The sequence below is a fragment of the Sinocyclocheilus anshuiensis genome, unplaced genomic scaffold (genome assembly GCF_001515605.1).
Source record: "Sinocyclocheilus anshuiensis isolate Anshui unplaced genomic scaffold, SAMN03320099.WGS_v1.1 scaffold718, whole genome shotgun sequence".
Lineage (NCBI taxonomy): Eukaryota > Metazoa > Chordata > Actinopteri > Cypriniformes > Cyprinidae > Sinocyclocheilus > Sinocyclocheilus anshuiensis.
In genome coordinates this window covers 2,073,409-2,096,888 of record NW_015546102.1, presented here as the reverse complement: position 1 = coordinate 2,096,888, position 23,480 = coordinate 2,073,409, and the positions used below count along the sequence as shown (strand labels likewise).

The 23,480-nt window shown below is 36.5% G+C and overlaps 1 protein-coding gene across 1 annotated transcript in view; it reads right to left on the bottom strand.

The window, feature by feature from the left end:
- Window positions 1–424: 424 nt before the first annotated feature.
- LOC107700567 (guanine nucleotide exchange factor VAV3-like) overlaps window positions 425–23,480 on the bottom strand; it is a 71,643-nt gene continuing 48,587 nt past the window's right edge. Inside the window, exons 18-28 of the mRNA XM_016502286.1 lie at window positions 23,066–23,088; window positions 22,679–22,712; window positions 13,392–13,522; window positions 10,588–10,653; window positions 10,086–10,120; window positions 9,837–9,953; window positions 9,381–9,468; window positions 8,162–8,270; window positions 3,250–3,330; window positions 2,805–2,953; window positions 425–1,406 (exon numbers count right to left, since the gene is read on the bottom strand). Coding sequence (XP_016357772.1) covers window positions 1,365–1,406; window positions 2,805–2,953; window positions 3,250–3,330; window positions 8,162–8,270; window positions 9,381–9,468; window positions 9,837–9,953; window positions 10,086–10,120; window positions 10,588–10,653; window positions 13,392–13,522; window positions 22,679–22,712; window positions 23,066–23,088 — 875 coding nt within the window. The 3' untranslated portion in view covers window positions 425–1,364. The remainder of the gene's footprint in view (window positions 1,407–2,804; window positions 2,954–3,249; window positions 3,331–8,161; window positions 8,271–9,380; window positions 9,469–9,836; window positions 9,954–10,085; window positions 10,121–10,587; window positions 10,654–13,391; window positions 13,523–22,678; window positions 22,713–23,065; window positions 23,089–23,480) is intronic.

Here is a 23,480-nt window from a genome sequence, read left to right as displayed (position 1 = left end):
ATACTTATTTTCAGATAAACTATCTTAAACATATGCTACCGTTCGAAAGTTTGGGGTATGTAAGATTTTCTAAAAGATTTATATCTGTTTTATATTTGAATATATCTGACAGTGTAATTTATTCCTGTGATGGCAAAGCTGAATTATCAGCAGTCATTACTCTAGTTTTCAGTGTCATGTGATCCTTCAGAAATTATTATGCTGATTTGCTGGAAGTAACATTTCTAATTATTATCAATGTTGAAAACAGATGCGCTTCTTAATATTTTTGTGTAAACTGTAATAATTATTTTTTTAAATTAATAGAAAGTTCAATAAAACAGCATTTATTTGAAATACAAATCTTTCATAACATATTGCCACTCAAATTAATGTGTCCCTGATGAAGTATTAATTTCTTTAAAAAATAAAATCGTATTGACCCCAAACTTTTGAACAGTATTGTATTTTGTATTTTTCCATTAGCAGATTTTTTGTAACAGGCATAAACCTCGCCAAATATTTTTTGCAGTGTCTAGGAACCATAGTGCCCCAAACACAACAGCATTAATAAGTCGTTCCGTTGCATGACAAGAGAAGAAATTGACTTCAGTCCAAAATCAGTGCCAACATTCTCCTTGGGAGCACCTGAGGTTCAGAAACAGACAGAATGATGACTGATCACAGCGCAGCACGTTAGGCCGGCTAAGATGGATATCGCACTGAACGGCAGGCCTCCTGTCACCGCGCAGTGCTCCGAGCGCCCTGAGAGAGCAGCGCCGCTAAGTGTTATCAGGGCTGAAGAGGAGGAGGCAGGGAGGAAGGCTTCGTGACAGCACGGCGCTCCGTCTCGTCCCAGCCAAACTTTGCCGAGTCAGACGGGCGAATTAAATCATCAATTATAGCACAAGGTGAGCTGAAAGCACCGCGTAAAGGTCGCCGAGTGGAGGGAAAAAACGGCCAGCTCAGGGCTTTTCTCTCTGCGTGCCACTCCTGAGTTTATGGGAGGTCCGGCACAGCACAGAAATGGAGTTTAAATTTTAAACAGGCAGAGAGAGGGAGGCCCCAGGCCCTGTGTGAAGATTTCAGGAGGTGACAGGGTGAGAGGGAGGAAAAGAGTGAGAGAAAGAGATGTCTGGACTGAATGTGGAGCAGCGAGGGACATTCATAACTAATTAAACAGTCAAAGCCGACGGGGCCTCGGATGCATCACGCTGCAGGTCTCAACCGCAGTCCACCAGATCCCATTAGAGGAGGCTGATAATTGCTGTGTTTGTGGTGCTTCGCTCAAATAAGGGTGCACTGTTCGCTATTACGTTTCTTGTACAAAGCCAACAAGTGGCCTATCACTGTCGCAGCATAGAGAGGATAACGTCCTGCGCTGATCACTCCTCTTCCTCCACATAAGTTGAAGGGAACCATCCCACCTGTGATATAAACAGCATCAGTAAACATTACTGAAGACTAACGGAGCGTATCTCTTCTTCTTCGTGACTAGTTTAAGAGCTCTTGTGGGTCAGATCTGATAATGACATGTGCAGAAGAATCATTAAGAGTCATTCTGCCATCTTCTGTCATCACTTCCAGTTAATCATCTCTCTCTTAGAAATGCACTTGAGCATATGAAATGAAGAAAAGCGAATGTAATAAGGCTTGAGGACAGATTCGGGTGTCTTGGAGAGTTAAGATCAGCTATATTGCAGGGAAATGGTGGGCCAAAATCTCATTTCAATCTCAAATGTCAGTCACTGTCTCACACCTCTATATTGCTATGTCATGGATCTGGGTATGTTTAAAAAAATTTTTTTACCATGAACATGAGTACTACTGATATATTATAACATATGTAAATCAATAGGCCTGAAACACATGAACATATTCATTACTGAATCATTAATATGTATAAAATTAGTTGGGGTTGGTAAGATTTTTAATTTTTTGAAAGAATTCTCTCTCATCATTTAGTTGATCAAAAATACAGTAAAATTGTAATATTTCAAAATATATAAATAACATTTTTTTTCTATTTTAATACATTTTAATTTTATTATTTATTCCTGTGATGGTAAAGCTGAATTTCCAGCAACTGTTACTCCAGTATTTGGTGTTTAAAAAACATTTCTAATTATTATCAGTGATGAAAACAGTTGTGTTGCCTTATATTTTTGTGAAAACCATGGTACATTTTTTAAAGAATGTTCAAAAGAACAGTGTTTATTTGAAATAGAAATATTTTGTACCATTATAAATGCATTTACTCTCACTTTTGATCAATTTAATGCATCCTTGCTGAATAAAATTAATTTCTTTAAAAAAATCTTTCTGACTTTTGAACAGTAGTGTCAATATAAAATATTAGAAAAAAAATATTAAATTAAATAACAGACAATATTATCAAAGTTTTATTTTTTAACTAATGTGACTAATGATTTAATGTGTAACTATAACAGAATACAGAGCTGTTGGTAACATTTTACATCAAGTACATTATGTATCATAAACATAATTACAGTATTTATTAATGCAAGATATTAAAATTCTGTCTGATAACTGATCACTGGCCAATATATCTGACTGTGTGTGAACAGAACTGGATTTAGCACTCTGACAACCATTTTTTGCTGCAGTGTACCTAGCAATTCCCTTTTGAGAAACCATGAACTGTGATTTGCATGGAAGGGCAAGAGTTCAGTTCCATGATGTGCAAGGTTGGAAGAAAAGCTTCACACTATCTAAACAAACATGAAAGCACCAAAACCTCTAGAGAACTGCTTTCATACTTGAGCTTCAAGTGAATAATGGTGTATAAGAGTGTTTTTCCTCACCTGGCCATTGACTTCACCTTTCCACCATCCATTGGTACACTTGATATAGATCTTCACCAGGTCGCCCACCTGCAGAGAGAGCTCCCGTGTATCTCTGGAACTGAAATCATATCGTGCCAGTGCAATGCCAAGCACTCTCGGGGTCAAAACTGAGGGAGAAGGGGACAAAAACAAGTCAAAAAAAGCGAGACACCCATGTTTCTACAGGACATGCCAAGTAGGACAAAACATGTGAACGTGCAACAAGATGATTGGAGATTTTGGCACAAATGGCATTGCATCATGCACAGACATTTTCACACACAAAATGTGGAGACAGATCCACTCTCTCCACAGCTCTCGGAAAGCACACATACACTACAGAGAGAGCTGAAGCAAACACAGGGAGCAGCGACTGAGATGGCTGGAGGGGGAAATGAATAAGACAGGTGGCTGATAGCTGTACCTGACCAGAAGGGTGAGGGGGAGGGAGAAACAAAACTGTAGCTGGTGGTACTCAAAACGGAAAGCTCACACAGCACTGGAGCTTAGGATCCAAGTCGAGGCAGAGCAAAGAAAATAAGAACACAAAAACCCAGAGATCTTAACATTTTCAACAAAACAAACATAAACAAGCTGATATAAAGAACTCCACACAGCACTGGGCGAAAGAGCACTCTCCTTGAAATATGCCAGTCTTGAGATTCACAGAAGTTTCACACAAGATGTCTCAATGAAAAATGTCTCAATGAACATGAAATAAGTCAATAAGGTCCATAAAATAAGTCAATAAGGTCCATTGTTGTTTTCGACTAGGGCTGCGCAATCATACTGCCAAAAATATATTATTCAGTATATAATATACAATATTCATTTCATACAATAAATGGGGTAGGAAATGCATCCCACATGTTTGTTAGACCTCAAGAATGAATATAAACATAGCTTTAGATGTAAACAACATAGAGTAAGCTATCTTTTAATTTAGGGCCTCATGAAATCATCCAGTTTATTTTTTTTTTCTGAATTCTGTTATGATGATGATTCTGTACAATTTTATCATCAGAAATATTGTCTAAAATTAATTCATAAAACTTAAAACAATTTAATCAGTCTTTTAAAATGTAATCAATATGCTGATTTGGTACTTAAGAAACATTTCTTATTACCAATGCTGAAAAGTTTTGCTGCTCAGTATTTTTGCGGAAACTATGATACGTTTTTTTTTTTTTTAGGATTCATTGATTAAATATAAGTTCAAAAGAACCACATTTATTTGAAATAGAAATCTTTTGTAACATTATAAATGCCTTTACTGTAACCTTTGATCACTTGAATGCATCGTTTAAAATATAAAACATTAAAAAAAATAATTAACAACAAAACATTGCATTGTTTAATGTTTTTTTTTTTTTGCAAAACAACTTGTATACTGAATAAATTAAAATGTGGACAAAAATATATTGGTTGTATGATATTTCTTTCAAAAAAAAATAAAATAATAATAATAATAATAAATTACCAATGTCATGTTTTAATACTGTTGCAATATTATTATTAACTGCGGTACTCTTTCACAAAGAGAATATGCAGAATATGCAGACTTTTTAGCCACACACATCTGATCGTCTAAAAAATACTGGCTAAGCATCAACATTTAGATTAATACCAGTACCATGGATTTATTTTTTCAAATAAATATGGACATATATTTATTGCACAGCCCTATTTTGGACACCACTGACTTTTATTATATGGACAAAAACACATTTATCAAAATACCTTCTTTCATGTTCCACAGAAGAAAGTCATGCAGGTTTGGAACGGCATGGGGATGTATAAATGATGACAGAAAAGACCAAAGTTTAGACTACTTCAGCCATAAGGTCTACTTTTATGAACCGCATACTGCATTATTTGGGCAAAAGCATCTGAGATACGGTTAAAAAATTACATAGGCAACTCATTCCTGTAAGTGTAAATTTTTTTTTGTAAACCATTTTCTCTAGGTGTTCCGGTGACTTTTGCCAAAAACACATGAGTGTGTGCTCCTGGCCCTGTCACTGACGCAGCTGTGATAGCGTTCATACAGAGCGTGAGTCCTGTTACCATCTGAACGCCCATCTGAGCATCCAGGACTTTCTAATATGTAAACTAGCAAACGTCAAATCCACAATATGGTTGCCTGCCTGCTTTGCATCTCCTTTGGGGGGAACGAAGCAGTGGGCGATGAGCCAACTACTTTTACCTGTGACACTGTCACTCACTGCAGAAATCGTGCAGCCAGTTACACTTTGGATATCTATAGTCAGAATTGAAACCGATCTACTAGACGAAACATCTGTCTAGTAAATAACATTCCTCACATTAGCTTATCAAACACAACCCTAATATCTCCCTTTGTGTTCAACGTGTTTACCAAACACTCGACGCCTGCAGACGTGTCAGCGCCCACACGCCGAATGATCTGTCGGAGTATTTGTGTTTTGGTTTGGGGCACATCAGCGAGAGCGCTGTCCCAGGATGCATCGAGGGCCCGGATTTTCTGCTGAGGTTCGTGAAAGGATGCGTCACTGAGAGTGGCAGTCGAACATAAACACCTCTAACAAGCCGAGGATGCTGAAGAAAAAAGGACAAATAGAACAGCGAAATCCCCAATTCACAATCCCCACTATCCCCTTCTTTCTATCAACAGAGCCGTATTCGTTCGCTAAGCCTTTTTCTACGTGACAGGTCTCTCTGTTCAATAAAGCTGACTTTCCGTGTCTCCACTAGTTGCCCTTTCATTTCTCAGTGCAGGGACAGTTTTTTTCTCTTAGCTGTGAGAGAGAAAAGCAGCCGAGTCCCTACAGGTGAGGGGGAGCTTAGCATCCATCATGGCTTTTTCCTGTAACTCAAAGCAAACTGTCATGTCATGTCAGAGAGATTGCCGGTGCTACTTGATCGCAGCGCCAGCGTCTTGTTTAGCCGAGTCCTCTCTCTCGCCGCGTCGCCTGCAGCAGCGGCTGCAGAGCCAGACACAAACAGCCATTTTCCTGCTGCCAGGTGCCGAGTGCGTACGACTCGCTTCACAGCATCTGTCTGTCTTTTTGAGGAGCCATCTTGGGCAATGAGAGCTGAAGTAAACACACACGTTTATACACTATGAAAGCAACATGCATATATGCACACTCTATGTTTTCACCCAACCTTTATATTTAATCAAAAGAGCCTGAGAGGTGTCGGGATGCATAAGAAAGTCACCAGCTAAAAACACATCCTGAGAGCCAGCTATGCCTCCTGGCATTAAAAGAGGACCTGTCTGAAGACCCATTCACACTGACTGTGATTTTAATTGCTGAAGGTCGACAGGTCACTGTACTGTTGGCTGCTAGTAGACATTCCTGCTGCTGGATGCCCTAGTGTTACGGCATGCGCAACTGGCTGTAACTCTTCGAACTGAATTGTCAGTGCAAATTAATATGTCTTTCTATTTTGGCAACAAATCAGTTTAGCTAAAAACTCACATTCTGCAGGGGAAAGTTTTTGATTGGATATAAATTACAGCAGTGCGTACTGTAATGCATTATATCACATCAGTGGTGGGCAGTAGTCACGTATTTGTACTTTATCTGAATGTTTTTGTTTTGGCAAATGTTTACTTGTTACATTCCAAAGCATAATATTATTATTTTTACTTCACTACATTTCATAAACTGTTCTGTCATGACAACTCTCAGAGAGTTTAGCATGGTAATATACATAGGAATGTTTGGTCTTGGCAGAATAGATCTGCTACTCTGCTGTGGCAGAGCAAGTACAGAGACTTGTTACTGACAATACAGCCACAGATATGCTGCTGTGAGCATGTAAGAAATACTGCTGCTGCACATATAACATATATGAAATAACCCCGATGTAACATACATGAAATTACCCCGTAGTAGATCTATACAGGTGGAGCTGGGGAAGGTGGAGGGTTTCTGAAGTGTGCTGCAACTGCTACAGAAAGCACTAGCCAAGTATTTAAAAGTTGAGCAGGAATCTCATTGGTTGCTGATGTGCAGAGAAACCAATCAGCTGCACCATGTAAATGATGATGTAATTATATGTAATTATATAATGTAATTTAGATGACTTTGTCATCTAAAAAGCAATTTCTTTTTTGTGAACGAGATGATTCTTTTCAATGAACATGCTGAATAAATTATAATCGCATAAGTACAAATCGCAATGAATGATTCATTCCTGAATCGGAATGATCGGTTTGCAGCTGTTCTCGTGTCAACAACTCACTGATGCAGTGATCCGGTCAGAGAGTCTACCTATTTGACTCAATGTGCCAGAACCAGGAGATCCTCTGAGCTTGCTTTTCTGTTACTAATAGAAAGGGATGCTGGACAAATCTGCTGGACATCGTTGTAAAACAAAATAAAAAAACCTCCAATGTCTTCACTTCCATTGGTGATAGTCGCATCACCATATGAAAAAGTTACACTTTTTTCAACTTTCTTGAGTTGCAGAAGAGACTAATGTTAGTGTTGGGTTTGAGTCCACCTTGTCGAGTCAGTGTTCAGTCCTAGTTTTTAATCAACTGAGTTTGAGTGGGATATATTTTTATCTTCATTTTATGTTGTTACTTATCTTTTATGTTACACATGACATGGACATTTTGGACACAGAAATTTTTCAGAGTTCAAACAAATCCAAGTCTGAGTCCACCCGAGTCCAAGTTCATTCATAATTGCAGTCTGAGTCCAAGTCCGAGTCTAAGTCTCAAGTCCAAATACCCCAAGACTGCAGGCAAATCAGATCTTTTCAGGCTGACTGTTAATTGCAAGTGATCAAATCCGATTTGTGTGTCCAGACATAACCAACTTATCTGCATGGCACGACACAAGCATAACCACTTTTTGATGAGGCTTTCAACAGATGCAGGAAAAAATAGAGGTTCATCATCTCGTTCTCCAAATAAGCGCCCTATTGAGTTGCGATGCAGAACTTCTCTGTCACACAAGAAAAACTCAGCAACGGAGGAGACTGGTATATATTGCGAAGTTCCATGCCATAGTCACAGCCAGCTTCGGCTTCGTTTGAATACTGTATACTGTAATTACTTCTGGCATCCCCATCAACGGTTTGACATTATTGTTGTTTGTCACATTAAGAATGATGCAAAAGACTATTTGAAATCCGATTTGAGCAGCCAGAAAATCCAGACTGAGATGCATCAGTAAAAATCTGATTGGAATTGCACTTCAAACCATCTCCATATGGGGTTTGAATCAAATTTTGAAAAAAAAAAAAAATAATCAGATTTCATGTGTTTTTATGCTGACAGTCTGAACTAATGTCATCATATTGTCATTGTGAATTTAAACAAGGTATACGATACTCACCAGCAGGTGCGAGTCCACTACCAAGCTCCTTATAGGGCACCTGCAGACTAGTGTCCAGAGTACGGAAACCCTCTTTCAGAGAGTGCTGTTTGTAATACTCAACCAGTCCCTGGACAGAAAAAAATCACAAGTTTAAACGCTTATTTCAGGGATTCCCAAAATGTTTTGCCAGCTGAATCTCTGTGACCTAAAATATTTACTTGAAGTCCCCCTGTAATTTTAAGTTAATATTTCAATAATTATCAACACATTCACATGTTCACAATTCTCTTTTTTGTTGGTTAATGGTTAAATCACATGCAGGTAAACAAACAAAATATAGCATCTTTTTAGTGTTTCATTTTGATTATTTTAATTTATTTTCACGATTTCACACTTCACTTTTCTATCATCAGATTGAGCGAATAACATGCATATTTGGTGTGCTGTCCGAGGGGAGGAACCCAGAGAACTCCCCATATCCCCAGGCTGGGACAAGAATAGTTAGGAGTGAGGAGGGATGCCAGAAAAACGTTTGTGGGAAAGAGGTAAGTTGGCTGTATATATATATACAGTATTCATGTACTATCATGCTAATTAAGTTGATTATCTGAAAATCCTCCACCTGTGCTGAACGTGCTCCTCCTGAACTAGTTTTAGATCTTAATTTTAAATTTTTATGAGTTAATTCATTATTACCTTTCCCAGAGCTGCTGTTGGGAAACCCTGCCTTATTTTATCTTAGTGGAACAGCTACAATTGCTTATGTGTAGATGCTCACATTTACAAAAACATACATACATTGTTTTATGGATGTGCACCATGGTAATACTATTCTTTGACACACCCTGGAGTACCATGATATATGAATTAATAATCATTCAGCACTATTGCATACATTAAAGCTTTCCTTCTTACAGTACATGCTGTCACCACAGTGTACTTTATTAGGGAAACTTGATCATTTTAAAACCATCTAGAAGAAAACATAACAAGGTTGCAGTAGTATTGAAGACTCTGATGGATTAATAGCTGGACTCCCATTATTAATTATGCTAATGAAATACAGAAATATGCAGATCAGCACATGTTCTGGTTTTTCGATAAAAAAAGCTCAGGTCTCTGCAGCACAGCTAGCGACACTAAATTATAGCACCCTACATATGTATTCATACGGTGATGATAAATAGAGCAAATGATGATGAAGACCATAGTTTCTGTGCAACTCAAACCCACTTACTAACACAGTCTTGAACGTCCTGCTTTCAGCAATGTAGAAGCAGCCCTCCTTGGTGAGGATCTTAATGTGTTTTACATCATTGTTGTACCTGCAGATGGCAGAGAATTGCTGTAACTATTGCAAGACTGTCAATATTTCCACTTCAACAATGTCACAGCTAGACATGAGCATGAGCATGAGACATGCAACTATTTAATGTTCTGAGGTAATAAAGCCCACAGTGAGTATGTACGTGATCACTCACTGACCACATCTATGCTACACATAGTAGCTGTATGCAAATTCCACGATGCATTATGCATTGGGTGGCATGGAGGGAAATGCATGAAGAAATCTAAGCTTTGCATGCAAAAGGACATTCGTGCAAGGACCTCATGACTATCGGTCATGCCAATTTTATGCGCAATAAAAACATGCTGGCTCAAATATATGAAGTGGGATAATAGCTACACGTACTTGATGCTGATAGCGTACTCTCTGCTCTCCCGGCTCCTGTATCGCACCAGGTAGGTGCTGTTCTCTCTCTCCATGAGCTCAGACTCTGCGTGGTGCCTCTCCATGGGCCCGGCGAACCTGATCGCACAAGCCAACATGCACGTGGTTAAAACCAAAACAACAATACTCAGCACATGCAGTTGTGCAGGTTATTTTGTGTCATGTGGACATTGGAATAAATGTGATTAAACATTTACTGTTGAGACATACCAGGGTTGAGCTGAATAGTCGACTGTCCTCGGTACCTGAGGATGAGAAACATTATAAACAATGTCATACTTATATACACTACAAGTTATACCCATTTATGTTTTTCATTATATATAAACATTTTCAACATTGATAATACAAACCATTATTAATAATTAATTGAGAACCAAATCAGCATATTAGAATGATTTCTGAAGAACCATATGACACTGAAGACTGGAATAATGGCTGCTGAAAATTCAGCTTTGCCAACACAGGAATATATTACATTGTCAAATATATTCAAATAGAAACAGTTATTTTAAATTGTAATAATACTTAACAATATTACTGATTTTTGTTCAAATAAATGCAGCCTTGGTGAGCATAAGAGACTTCTTTCAAACACATTTAATAATCACAATTATTCAAAACTTTTGGCCACTGATGTACTGTACATAGTTCACACAAATAGAAATCAACAGCATTAAAATGATTATGCAAGTCATAAAAATATACATACACATGGGCAGGGTTTGACTGCATCACTTGGAAAGAAGCCGGTCTCTTGCGTTGTCAGGATTTTGCCCTGCCAAGACGTGTGGTTGTTAATTGCATTATATTTGCCTTGAGGCGATGCTCCCCCTCCCCTTTGCTTTAATAAATCTAAGACAATTAGCTCACAACAAGCAGTGAATCTCATTTAGAGCCACAGTTAATTACTGTTCAGCCCCTACCCACGGTTAAACTCCGTTACGCATCAGAATGAAAGCATCAACTAATGGTGAATAATCATACAGCTTCCACAGCAGAACCTCGTGAATCACGACACTCGCCAATAAGCCATTGTTTGATATTGCTGCTCCAAGCATTTTTGGATTTATGAATTACATTAGACCCGAGTTTCGTATTATGTCCTCGTGCAATAGATTGTATTGAGCAATCACAGGCCAGATGCCAGTTTTAAAATAGGCTCATTTCTTGCATGGCTTCATCCACAATTATCAGTATATTTTTGGATAAAAACCGACAATTCCCCCCGACTCGGTATGAAACAACAGCTGGGAGGTTATAATGCGCTGTGAATGCGGTGGAACCAGATGCCAAAATTTAGCAGCCTATGATTAATTGCGATTTTGGCTGAAGGTTTGACTGAGGGTGTAATGAGCCTCTTCTCAAACAACTATACTGCTAAATATATATTTTTCTTTCCTGGCCCCCTTTAAGATCATCTTTAACAAGTATGAAATGAATTTCAGAAAAATGCACCTCTACCCCAAATTAGATTGGAGCCCCAAACTGGAACTGTATTCATGATTTATTCGGCTTAATAATGTTTCGCCGTAGCTTTTGAAAGCCCTTTATATTTGTTAGGCCACAGATAAGCGTATGATAAAGATTAAACTTATTACCCCATTAGAGTAAACAGTTGGCAGCCTAAAGGATCAAATTAAATTACAGTGATCGATTGCACTGTTCTGGCAACGGGACAGAGATAATTGTCTTTTAGTAACATGGGAGATGAATGCTTAGAGCTCTGTAATTCCATTCTTTGGTGTCATGGGACTCTGAAGATTTAGTAGCCTTATTAAGAGTTAAGTGTCGTTTCACACAAGATAAAATAAACCAGTGATGTGCATTATCATTCAACAGCAGCGCTTCTCGCTCCCCTCTGTGACCTGCCTGGTGCGTGGAGAACCACGGCTGTCACGCACGTCTAGCCGCTGCCTGTCTCAGTCTGTTGGCTCGGTGAATCTCTTGGCATCCATTTTTGAGCTGTAGGGTTTTTTCTGCTTGCTATCAGGCAGAAATGGTCCAGCATAAAGCATGGGAAATCTCGCTAAGTGTCTATTCCCCGCCGAGCTGTTCGAGACGCGTCGGCAAGATTGGAGCAACACCAGGAGGAAGATGAGGTTTTAGTGCCACCATAAACCATAGAGAAAAAGAGCCACAGCAGCCCGGCACGAGCCAGAAATAAATAACGCAGGAACAGTCTGTGACAATAAGCTAGAGACAAAACGGCAATGCCGAAACATGCCTGAACAAAGACTGTGCTCTGTAGTCACTATATCTGATGGCTCATTTAGGTATCAGTTCATATTAGAAAGCAATGTGAAAAAAAGGAACGTTTTCAGTCATTATTTATAGTTTACACTTTTGTATATTGTACTAAAGTTGTACTAATTTGAGTACAGATGTGTTTGTATTTACAGTAGTATATCTGATCAAAAATAATCAAATATTACAATATTTCAGACATTATAGCGATGTGAGTACGGAGTAATATTAATGAATTAGATAATTTAACAAATTAAGAAGACAACAACAACTATAAATACAGTGGTGGCTAAAATTATTACAACACTAGTATTTTCACCAGCTAAAAATGGTTTTAAGTCAGTTATTTCTATCTTTTGCTGTAGTATGTCAGTAGGAAATATCAGTTTACATTTCCAAAAATTCATTTTGCTATTAATTGTAATAATCCAGTGAGATTTTTGTCTGCCAGTGCTCCACACAGATTTGATCTCATCATCATCCAGTCTGTCTGCAAAGCTACAGTACTGTTAAATGAGGATGCTGTCAAAAATAATGTCATAAATAGATTTTCTTTATCAGTTAACTTCTATTAACTAAATTAAATCAACATTTGGTATGACCATCCTTTGCGTTTAAAGCAGCTTTTGCCCTCGGTGCATTTGCACAGTTTTTCAGGTAGCTTTGCAGGTAGGTCTCCTGAAGCATCTTGGAGACGTTGCCGCAGTTCTTCTGGATTTAGTCTGTCTCAGTTTGTTCTGTTTCTTCATGTCATTCCAGACAGACTGGATGATGATGAGATCAAATCTGTGTGGAGCACTGGCTGTTGTCAGACTTCTTATGCAAACAAAAATCACACTGGATTATTACAATTAATGGCAAAATTAATGTTTGGAAATGTAAACATTACATTACAAGATATTACAAGATATTTCCTACTGACACACTACAGAAAAAAATGCTAATTTTATATTAATTTTGGCTACCACTGTATATGCAAATTTTATCAATTTAATGAATCCTTGCAGAATAATTGTATTAATTTTCAAAATAAAAAAGTTTTATAAAAAAATATATAATTAACCTAAATAGGCCGACAGTCCATTGGCTATGGAAATACTGGTTACTGCATTTATCATTTGGTTGAAATGTCAGAAGACATATTTGTAGAAAAGGTTATATGTGCCCTATTTGCTTTGATATATGTTGTGATCAAGCTTCAGGGTCCCATGACACCACAGAACACAATTCTACTATTTGGTGTTTAAATACTACTGCACTTTATCTGACCTCCCACCAGGAGCTGTGAGGATCAGCATAGATGACCTCTATGACATCACCAATCTGAGCATTCAGCGGCGGTCCACCCGAAGGACTGGGAACCCCAAAATAGTCTCTGATGACCAGCATTTTTGGCAAACCTGTAAAAATAAAATGTAACATAAAAGCAGTATTGGCACTATTCCTAAAACATGTTCCTGGTCTTATTTTGCATGTTGCATTTGTGCACATAATTCCAAAGAAAAGATTTTTGACCTACTTCACTTCTGAAAAGTTTTGATTTTAGCTGACATCACCAGCCCTCTCATTTTTCAACCACTTGACTCCATTTTGATGCTTAACAGCCAATGTTCACAGTCAGCAAATAATTCACAATGGAAACAATCAAGTGTACATTAAATACAGTACAACAGGTGATGTGTCTTATGAAACTGACAGAATAGAGAGCAATTAGGCAAAATAAAATACAAATAAAGAATAAAATAAAGCCAGAAAGCGTATGCTTATGATTTGTTGTTTTTGCTCCACTCCAGCATTGTGCTGGAGCTCAGTGGGTGGCCTTTCAAAACCCAAAGCGAATGTCCACTTTTCTCTTTCACAAAGGACAAATAAAGTGACGCACAGCAGCAATTGTTGTTTCCACAACCCTATCCGCTAAATCAGTGAGCAATAATGGACAGCCCAGAGGAGGAGTTTTCCTGCCACTACAGCCCACTCAGTCGACCCTGGCAGCTTTGACTGGTGCTCAGCAGCCCTTGCCTGAAGCTAACTCAAAGGATCACATATCTGACATCCCAGGTGTTTTATGTGGTGTTCACCAGGAGTGTCAAATTTGTGACAAAATTCTTAAATCATAACATACAATTACAGTTTTCTCAAAGCAGATCTATGGAAGAGAAAAGTGTTCCAGATAGTAATCCTGAAGCAACCTATCCACGTGAGGAAACTGAGAATGATATTGAAGAGGAAGAAGAGTTGTGTTCTTAGATAACTTATAACTTGACTTGTTATCTTCAGTTTATCAACTGCCTGAATCAAGGGGATGTTCAACCTGCTGAAACTGGTGTGAACATAAGACGTCCGGAAGAAAGAATCAATTTACGAATGTGTTCAGATCAGACTTTCTCAATACAAGCACTTAATCCACTGCAGTTACTGAGAAGTACAATGCCGTAGAAGCGAATGCTCCAATTAACACAGCCAAATGTGCCAGAGCTGTCAAAACTTTAGAGAGAACTGTGTAATGCTGGGTACACACTAAAAGATTTTTAAAATCTTATAAGATCTTCAAAATGTGAGAGACCACAAACATGAGGACAAAGAATCCTAGATTTAACCGTTTTGCTCCTATAGTGTGTGGTGTGCCGTGATCAGGGCTGGATTGGTAATCGGGCATACCGGGCATTTTCCCGGTGGGCCGACGCACTTAAGGGGCCGACAAAATGTTTTTTTTTTTTTTTTCTCGAGGACCATCACGCAGGGACAGCGAGCAGTCAGTGGCCCATTGGTTTGTCTCCTGCATTGACAGTGTAAACATCCAATCACAATGTGCTATAGATGGAGCGATGAAGTATTTTTCTCCGCCTACACTGTTAGATTTTGCTGTAATGTTTTGCCGCAGAACACTAATTCCGAGTATGGGTCACCATACTTGGCCACATGTGACGTCACTTTCACTTTTTACAGTTAACTACTGTAATATGCACTGAATTATAGGTATTTTAATGCCATTTACAGTAATTTACTGTATATGGGAATTTCCTGTACTTTACTGTTTGCTCAAAAGCAGTAGTGCTACTGTAAATTGTTCTGCAGATGAAAAACATGAATCTGCATTCTCAATATAATGTCTGGGTAAGCACAAGTGTGGTGAAATAAATGCATTTTTAAAATGATAAAAAAATTAAATATATAAACATTGCTTACACCCCACAAAATTTAAATTGTATTCGTGCGCAAAGCCCGCGCAACAACCTGGCAGAGGTTGTATAAACTGAGGCTCGTGTCGGGTGCGCGCATAACGGACTTCCCCTCTGAGTAAATCACCAGACGTCAGCTGCCAGTTTTCCTGCGGTAAGTACTTTTCACTTACTTTTAAAACGTAAGCCATTATCAATATCAATTAAATTAAAAAATATGAAGAAAGTAAATATCAAATCTAATTATAGGCTATTACTAGGACAGTCTGAGGGAAAAGTTCGTTTTCCTCAAAAACTGCCGCTTTCATGAAACTCATTCAATTGTCCTGCAACTGACTAGTATAGTGACTATACAGTATAGTGACTATACTGACCTTTCCAGTATAGATGTGTAGTATTTACACGAACAATTATTTTTCGACTTTTTTACTGCTAGTTATGGTATATTTTACTCCTCAGTTAAATGAATGCCGTTAAATGTGTGTGACGTCATTTGAAATAGCACGAGCGCTCTCTCTCTCGCGTGCGAGATGGGTAGGCCTATATGTCGCACGCTCTCGCTCTCGTAAATGAAACATTTACGCCAGTGCATATACCAGAGAGAAAAAAATATATTAAAGTAAAATTATAATCAATTAATTCAAGAAATAAAATGCATTCTTTATTATGGCTTCTTGTTTGTTAATAGAAGCAAGGTCTCATCTAAGTCAGTGTTCTCTTAAGTTTCATATTAATTCTTTTTTACATTTTATTGTATATATTCTCTCTTTTTTCAGTGTTGATTGTAATCTGATTGTGTAAGTGATCAATCTAGCATTTAATTTATATCTATGATTTATCATTTTCATAACATATAGTGATTAGTCAATAATCACTGGCGAAAAATAATTATTCTTCTTTTTCTCTCTTTTGCTTGTTTCAATGGGAGCTAACTACACCCCAAAGGCTATTTTAGGAGCCACAGCACTGAGCATCTTTGGCTTTGTAAGTATGTTTTAACTATCAGACACAGTATGTGACATTAGATTAACTGCAGCTATGACAGAAATGTTTTAATATAATAATAATAATTAAAGAGATGTTCTGGGTAAGCACAAGTGTGGTGAAATAAATGTATTTTTAAAATGATTAAAAAATAAAATATATAAACTTTGCTTACACCCCACAAAATTAAAATTATATTCGCGCGCAAAGCCCGCGCAACAACCTGGCAGAGGTTATATAAACTGAGGCTTGTGTCCGGTGCGCATAACGGACTTCCCCTCTGAGTGAATCGCTAGACGTCAGCTGCGAGTTTTCCTGTGGTAAGTACTTTTCACTTACTTTTAAAACGTAAACCATTATCAATATCAATTAAATTAAAAAATATGAAGAAAGTAAATGGAAAATCTAATTATAGGCTATTACTAGGACAGTCTGAGGGAAAAGTTCGTTTTCCTCAAAAACTGCCGCTTTCATGAAACTCATTCAATTGTCCTGCAACTGACTAGTATAGTGACTATACAGTATAGTGACTATACTGACCTTTCCAGTATAGATGTGTAGTATTTACACGAACAATTATTTTTCGACTTTTTTACTGCTAGTTATGGTATATTTTACTCCTCAGTTAAATGAATACCGTTAAATGCCGTTAAATGTGTGTGACGTCATTTGAAATAGCACGAGCGCTCTCTCTCTCTCTCGTGCAAGATGGGTAGGCCTATATGCCGCGCGCTCTCTCTCTCTCGTAAATGAAACATTTACGCCAGTGCATATAACGTTACCAGAGAAAAAAAATATATTCAAGTAAAATTATAATCAATGAATTTAAGAAAGAAAATGCATTCTTTATTATGGCTTCTTGTTTATTGATAGAGATTTCATAATTCCATTTGATTCACAAGCTCTTAATTCATTTCTGATCTTGATTCAATTCAGTTTGATTCACAATTATTCTGATTCTCTTATTCTGATTCCAGTTTCCATACGATTTAACTGGATTAAAATATTTCTGAGAATTTGATGACAGCCATTTATGTACCTTGATTTAGTATTCATTTTGGTTATAATCCTGTATTCTTCAAGAGTACTTCTAGATCGACTCAAAAGCCTGTTTTGCTCTAATATTTTCAAACAATACAAATGTCACAGTAGCTGATACACACTGATATTCCTTGGATCAAGAGCTGTCACAACTAAAAAGATACTTTAAAACACTTCCAAAAAAAAAAAAAAGTTTAAGTTTGAAGGACTATAAAGTTACTCTTTAATATCCTCCCTTTTTCTTGTGTCAGCAGGAGCCAACTACACCCCAGAGACTGTTTTAAGGGCCACCTAGAATCACGGCACCTTTGGCTTTGTGAGTGTCTTTTTATTTTTTATATGATCACTCATATGTTGGGCTGGGGATTGATAGAGATTTCATAATTCCATTTGATTCACAAGCTCTTAATTCAGTTCTGATCTTGATTCAATTCAGTTTGATTCACAATTATTCTTATTCTCTTATTCTGATTCCATATGATTCCAGTTTCCATACAATTTAATTGGATTAAAATATTTCGGAGAATTTGATGACAGCCATTTATGTACCTTGATTTAGTATTTATTTTGGTTATAATCCTGTGTTCTTCAAGAGTACTTCTAGATTGACTCAGAAGCCTGTTTTGCTCTAATATTTACAAACAATACAAATGTTACAGTAGCTGAAACACACTGATATTCCTTGGAGCTGATACACACTGATATTCCTTGGATCAAGAGTTGTCACAACTAAAAATATACTTTAAGACAAAGGTTTAAGTTTGAAGGGCCATTAAGTTACTCAGTGTACCTTTAACATGATTGTACATTCAGGCAATTAATGGAGTTCCCTGACAAGGATGTGCAAAAAAGCAATACTGTTTAAACAGTACTATACTGGGAATAACTGCTGTTGCACAAGTTGTTACCTTGTCTGTCCATGAACAAATTTAGATGATATAAACTCCTGACCATTTCTCACACATTTCCCCTCTGTTTTGTTTCATATCTGCTGTCAGTGGTTATGGAGGCCATGCAGCCAAGACCAACTGGGATGCTTGTTGCCATATTTCTTTTTGTTGCAATATTGTCATGATCTCTGCTTTGATTTGTTGTTATGAATTCAGTTATCTATTTTTTTTTTTTTGCAATGTTCCAGAATAATGCACAATAAATAAGTAAGTAATGGATGTATTAAAAAGTGACAGTGAATAAAAAAATATACTGTTGTACATGGACTCAGGTCACTTATTTGGAATTTATTAAATTCAATGGGATTCATGTAAAATATTCAAAGGTTTTATAAAATAAATAGTGTAAAATAAATTACAGTAAAATTACTGTAATATTATTATTCTGTAAAACTAAGTTACAGTAAGGATATAGTACTGTAAAATTAAGGTGCGGTAAGGGTATTTTACTGTAAAATGAAATTGCGGTAAGGCCATCATACTGTAAAATGAAATTGCGGTAAGGGCATTATACTGTAAAATGAACTTGCGATAAGCTACTGTAAAGGGGTAGTTACAGTAACTTACTGGCAATAGTGCTGCCAGTAAGTTACCGCAAAAATACAATAAAAAGTCTAACAGTGTATATAAAGATCGCTTCACCCCAACTTCTTCCTGGTCGGCTTTTCCCACGTTTTCACAGCAGCATTATGAAGAACAGGCTTGCTCTGTGGTGAGTGATGCGGGCCAAAGAGCCAGGCAGGAGAAGAAGAAAGTAGTTGAATCTGTAAAGTGATTGATAGGGACTCGCAGCGGAGGCAGGCATCTAGCCTATCCTAATGTGTGTGCGTGCCATGACTCATGAGTGTGGAATACGTAAACAGAAACCATTTTTTGTAAATTCGCCCCCCGCGATTTTTTGGCCAAGTCAAGTGTGTTCATAGAGGTTTCCATGGGCCAATGCGAATAAAGCTAGATTTAAATAAAAAAAGACACGATATTGTCGGACCTGACGTTTTATTCTTATCCAAAACAAGATGTGATATGAGTGTGATACATACTGTAGGTTTGGCCAAGTCAAGTCAAGTGTGTTCATAGAGGTTTCCATGGGCCAATGCGAATAAAGCTAGATTTAAATTTAAAAAGACACGATATTGTCGGACCTGACATTTTATTCTTATCCAAAACTTATCCAAAAAATGTTTTGAGTAGTAAGAAAGATCCAATAGAAAGATCAAAAGATCAGCATTTATTTGAAATAAAAAGCTTTTGTAACATTATACATATACCATTCAAAAGCTTGGAGTCAGTATAATTTTTTTTTGTTTTTTTTTTGGGAAATGATAGAAATTAGTACTTTTATTTAGCAAGGATGCTTTAAATTGATCAAAAGTGACGATAAAGACATTTATAATGTTACAACAAATTTCTATTTCAGATCAATTCTGTTCTTCTGAACTTCCTATTCATCAAATAAACCTGAAAAAATTCTACTCAGCTGTTTTCAACATAATAATAATAAAAAATGTTGTTTGAGCAGCAAATCAGAATATCTGAATGATTTCTGAAGGATCATGTGACTGGAGTAATGATGATAAAAATTCAGCTTTGAAATCGCAGGAATAGATTACATTTTAAAATATATTCAAATAGAAAACAGTTATTTTAAATAGTACCAATATTTCACAATATTACTGCTTTTGCTGTATTTTGGATCAAATAAAAAAATGCAGGCTTGGTGAGCAGAAGAGAATTCTTTAAAAAACATCTTAAAAACATAAAAACAAATCTTACTGTTCAAAAACTTTTGACTGGCATAGTGATAATCTTTTTCAGAATGAAGCGCCACGACACACAGTTTGAAGACAGATGTCTACTTCTTCTCAATGCAAGGTTAAATAAAGAGCTGATGTTTGAATAAGTACAACGTTTCCTTTACTCAAGAAACGCTGTCTATAAAGGCTACTGTTTTTGTGTGTATAAAGAGCAGAGAAGAGTCTTAGCATTTGCTGTCTAGTTGTAGCCAATACACTTTTGTACATTTTAAATATCATAGCTGTTCGTATTTTATATCGTGAGATTTTGGTCAAATGTATTAATAACGAGAGAAACTGAGCGCCCATATAGCTACAATAAACTTTATAACCTGCAAACTGGTGAAAACGTGATGCTATTAATTTACTGCCTCAGAGGCGGCCGTTCTAATGATGGACAAAACGCAGTTCTCTGTCACTCGCTCGTCAAAAACCTCATTAACTTCATTTGAGTATGATTTTCAGAAAGTAAGTGCAAGTGTCTGAGCATATAGAAAGCCAAAATACCAGCTCTGATGTCGCAATGTTTAATTATTGGAAAAATAAAAAATATGTTTCCCCTTTCTATCTTTTGTAGTATCTCTTGTAATGCTCAGTGGTGTGCTGTGGGATTTTTTACATATCAAAACTGTGCCGTGGAAGAAAAAAAGGTTGGGAAACACTGTTAAAACACTTTTAAAAAGTTTGCCAGGTGCCTAAATGATGCCTGTGTTAATTTCTTGACCAAGTACTGTACGTTTTACTTTACATTTAAGTACAGTACAGTTTTTTTTTTTACTTTTTGAGTACAGTGCAGTTTTTATTTAACTTTTAGGTACAGTACATTTTAATTTAATCATTTAAGTTTTTTTATTTACCTGTATGTAAGCACAGTACAGTGTTAATTTTCAAACTGTATTTACAATGTTTAAAGTGGCAGACAATAATAAATATTCTTATTAGGAATAAAACTGCCTAATTTTTTAACTGTGCATAGCTGTAGCTGAATAATTAGGCCTACTACGCTACTGTATTTTAATGTTGGTCATTATGGTGGTACTTGGAGAGCCAAATATTTTCTGAGGTGGTACTTGGTGTAAAAAAGTTTGAGAACCACTGGTGTAAGTAATGAAGATAATAAACTTCAACTGTGAGCTTCTATCACTTCAGTTGTCAGCACACTCGAGCTTATTTAAAAGTATCACACTGGTCAAAACACTCTGTTAAATCAGAAATGTATCATTCAAAGTATACAGTAATAAATAAGCGAGGTAATTTTGTTCCGTTTCTGTAATATACTGTTTTGACCACTTCTACTTCCCATCAACATAAAGACACCCCTTCCAACCTCAACAGCATGTGAAAGTCTCTTCAGCACTTCAGGATTGTTATTTAGTCCCAGAAGAGCAAAACCGAACAGCAGCAATTTTGAAAATCAGCACTTGTTTAAGCTGAGCACGAAGTTTCACCATTCTGAAAATAAAATGATGTGGTAGTGTTTTTGGAGGAAAATGAGAATCTCTCCTGACTGTTTACAAGTAATTCTTCTGAGAATGACAAAACGCATAACAAGGTCGGTACACAGTTGCCATCTAACTTTACTTCCAAACTACTTTAATTGTTTTCTTACCAGAAACGTGATGTTTCGAGCTGATTGCTCATTTTGTTTTTGGTTGTGCATATGATCGTGACATGGTTCCGAGAATCATCATGACTGGTGATTAACAGAATATTCCGCGATGCAATTCAATAGAACATTTTTTTTTTCAATACCAAAACGTATTGGTTGTATGTTGATTTCATAGCACACACAAAACAAAGATAATTTTCTTTTTATTAAATTACATGTTACAGTCTGTTATCGCTCTTATTTTATAAACAATATATATAATTTGAATTCTTCTATTTTTTCCACTTTTTTTATTTAATATATGGACTTATTGACTTGACAAGACAGTAAAGAGATCTTACACACCATGCTAAACTGTTGCTCTATGGACTGAAAGCTATTTGTTATAAAATAAATTATTTAAACAGGTGCAGGAAAGAGCTGCGGTACACTGCCAATCATAAATGTGTAGTTGGCAAACAATAAATCCATGGGCTTTTTTTTTCCAACACTTAAGTTTACAGTTTAGATGAATGCACTTTCTTTAAGTTGCTCACCATTTTTATAACTATTTGACCTTTGCTGGTTTCTTTTAAACAGTCCTGCGGTGTGACAAATGAATTTGAAAAAGTACAAATTATGAATTAATATGAAGTCATAAAAGCGAGTGCATCATAATTGCTGTTTAAAGTAGTTTTAGATGGAGTAAGTTTCACACTCTACAAACATTCCCAGAAATATTTCAACTACCCAAATATTATTGCATGATAATGGAGATAACCCTTATCATTTTGATGATACACAGTGTATTGGGAAGGCCACATGGATCTGAATTCAAAGAATTACTCACTGAGCTCCCAGCAATTAGCACCTGAATGACCCTCCTCATATAAACAACAATAAGGTTGATGATGTGTATCACATTAAATGTTTAAAATAATAATATATAAGAGAGTTTTACACCAGTCTTGACAACATCACAGTCTATATACAGAAGAATGCTGAAGAGAAAGACACCTACCTTGGTCTTCTTTTTTCCTAGGTGTTGTCTTTCTCTGTGAAATAAGAGAAGGGCGAGAATGTCATTAACAGATTCTCTGCAATATGAACACACTCAGCTATTATTATCTGCTTTTTGCAACGCTGGTAAAAATATTGTCAAAGTGAATTTACAACATCTAACATCGATTCTGTTATTCCTGTTTAAGACTGCATTCTGTCAGTATAATGAACATACATTTAAATGAAAATAAAACATACTTCAGACAGCATTATACAATACTTTTCCTCTTTCTTCCAAATATCCATAAAGGAAGATCATTTTATATTGCAGTCTGGAAATACCATCTTTGAAGTGTATTATATGGACAAATTATTTAGATTTAGATGAATTTGTCTGTGGTTTCACCTGTGGTTTTTGAACAGCAGCACCTGAAATCATGATGAAAGAGGAAAAGAAAAATTGTAAAGGCAGCAAAAAGGCTGTACATGCACAAATTACAAATCTGTGGCTAATGTTTAAACAAATCTTAATCTAAAGTTTAGACTATTATAGACCTCTTCAGCAAGTAAATACAGTAGAATTATTTGCTTTATATCTAGAGAGCCATAGTAAGGGGATATTCACACAGGTTTGTTTGTTCTTTAAAATTATTATGACTTGTTTGTTTATTTTACTATTGTTGTTGTTTTTGCTTTGTACTCCTTCCTTTGTATGTTAAATATATGTATGTGTTGCATTTTTCCAAAAATGTGACACTCAAGTTAAAAGAAGGTCAATATATATATATATATATATATATATATATATTAGGGCTGGGTTT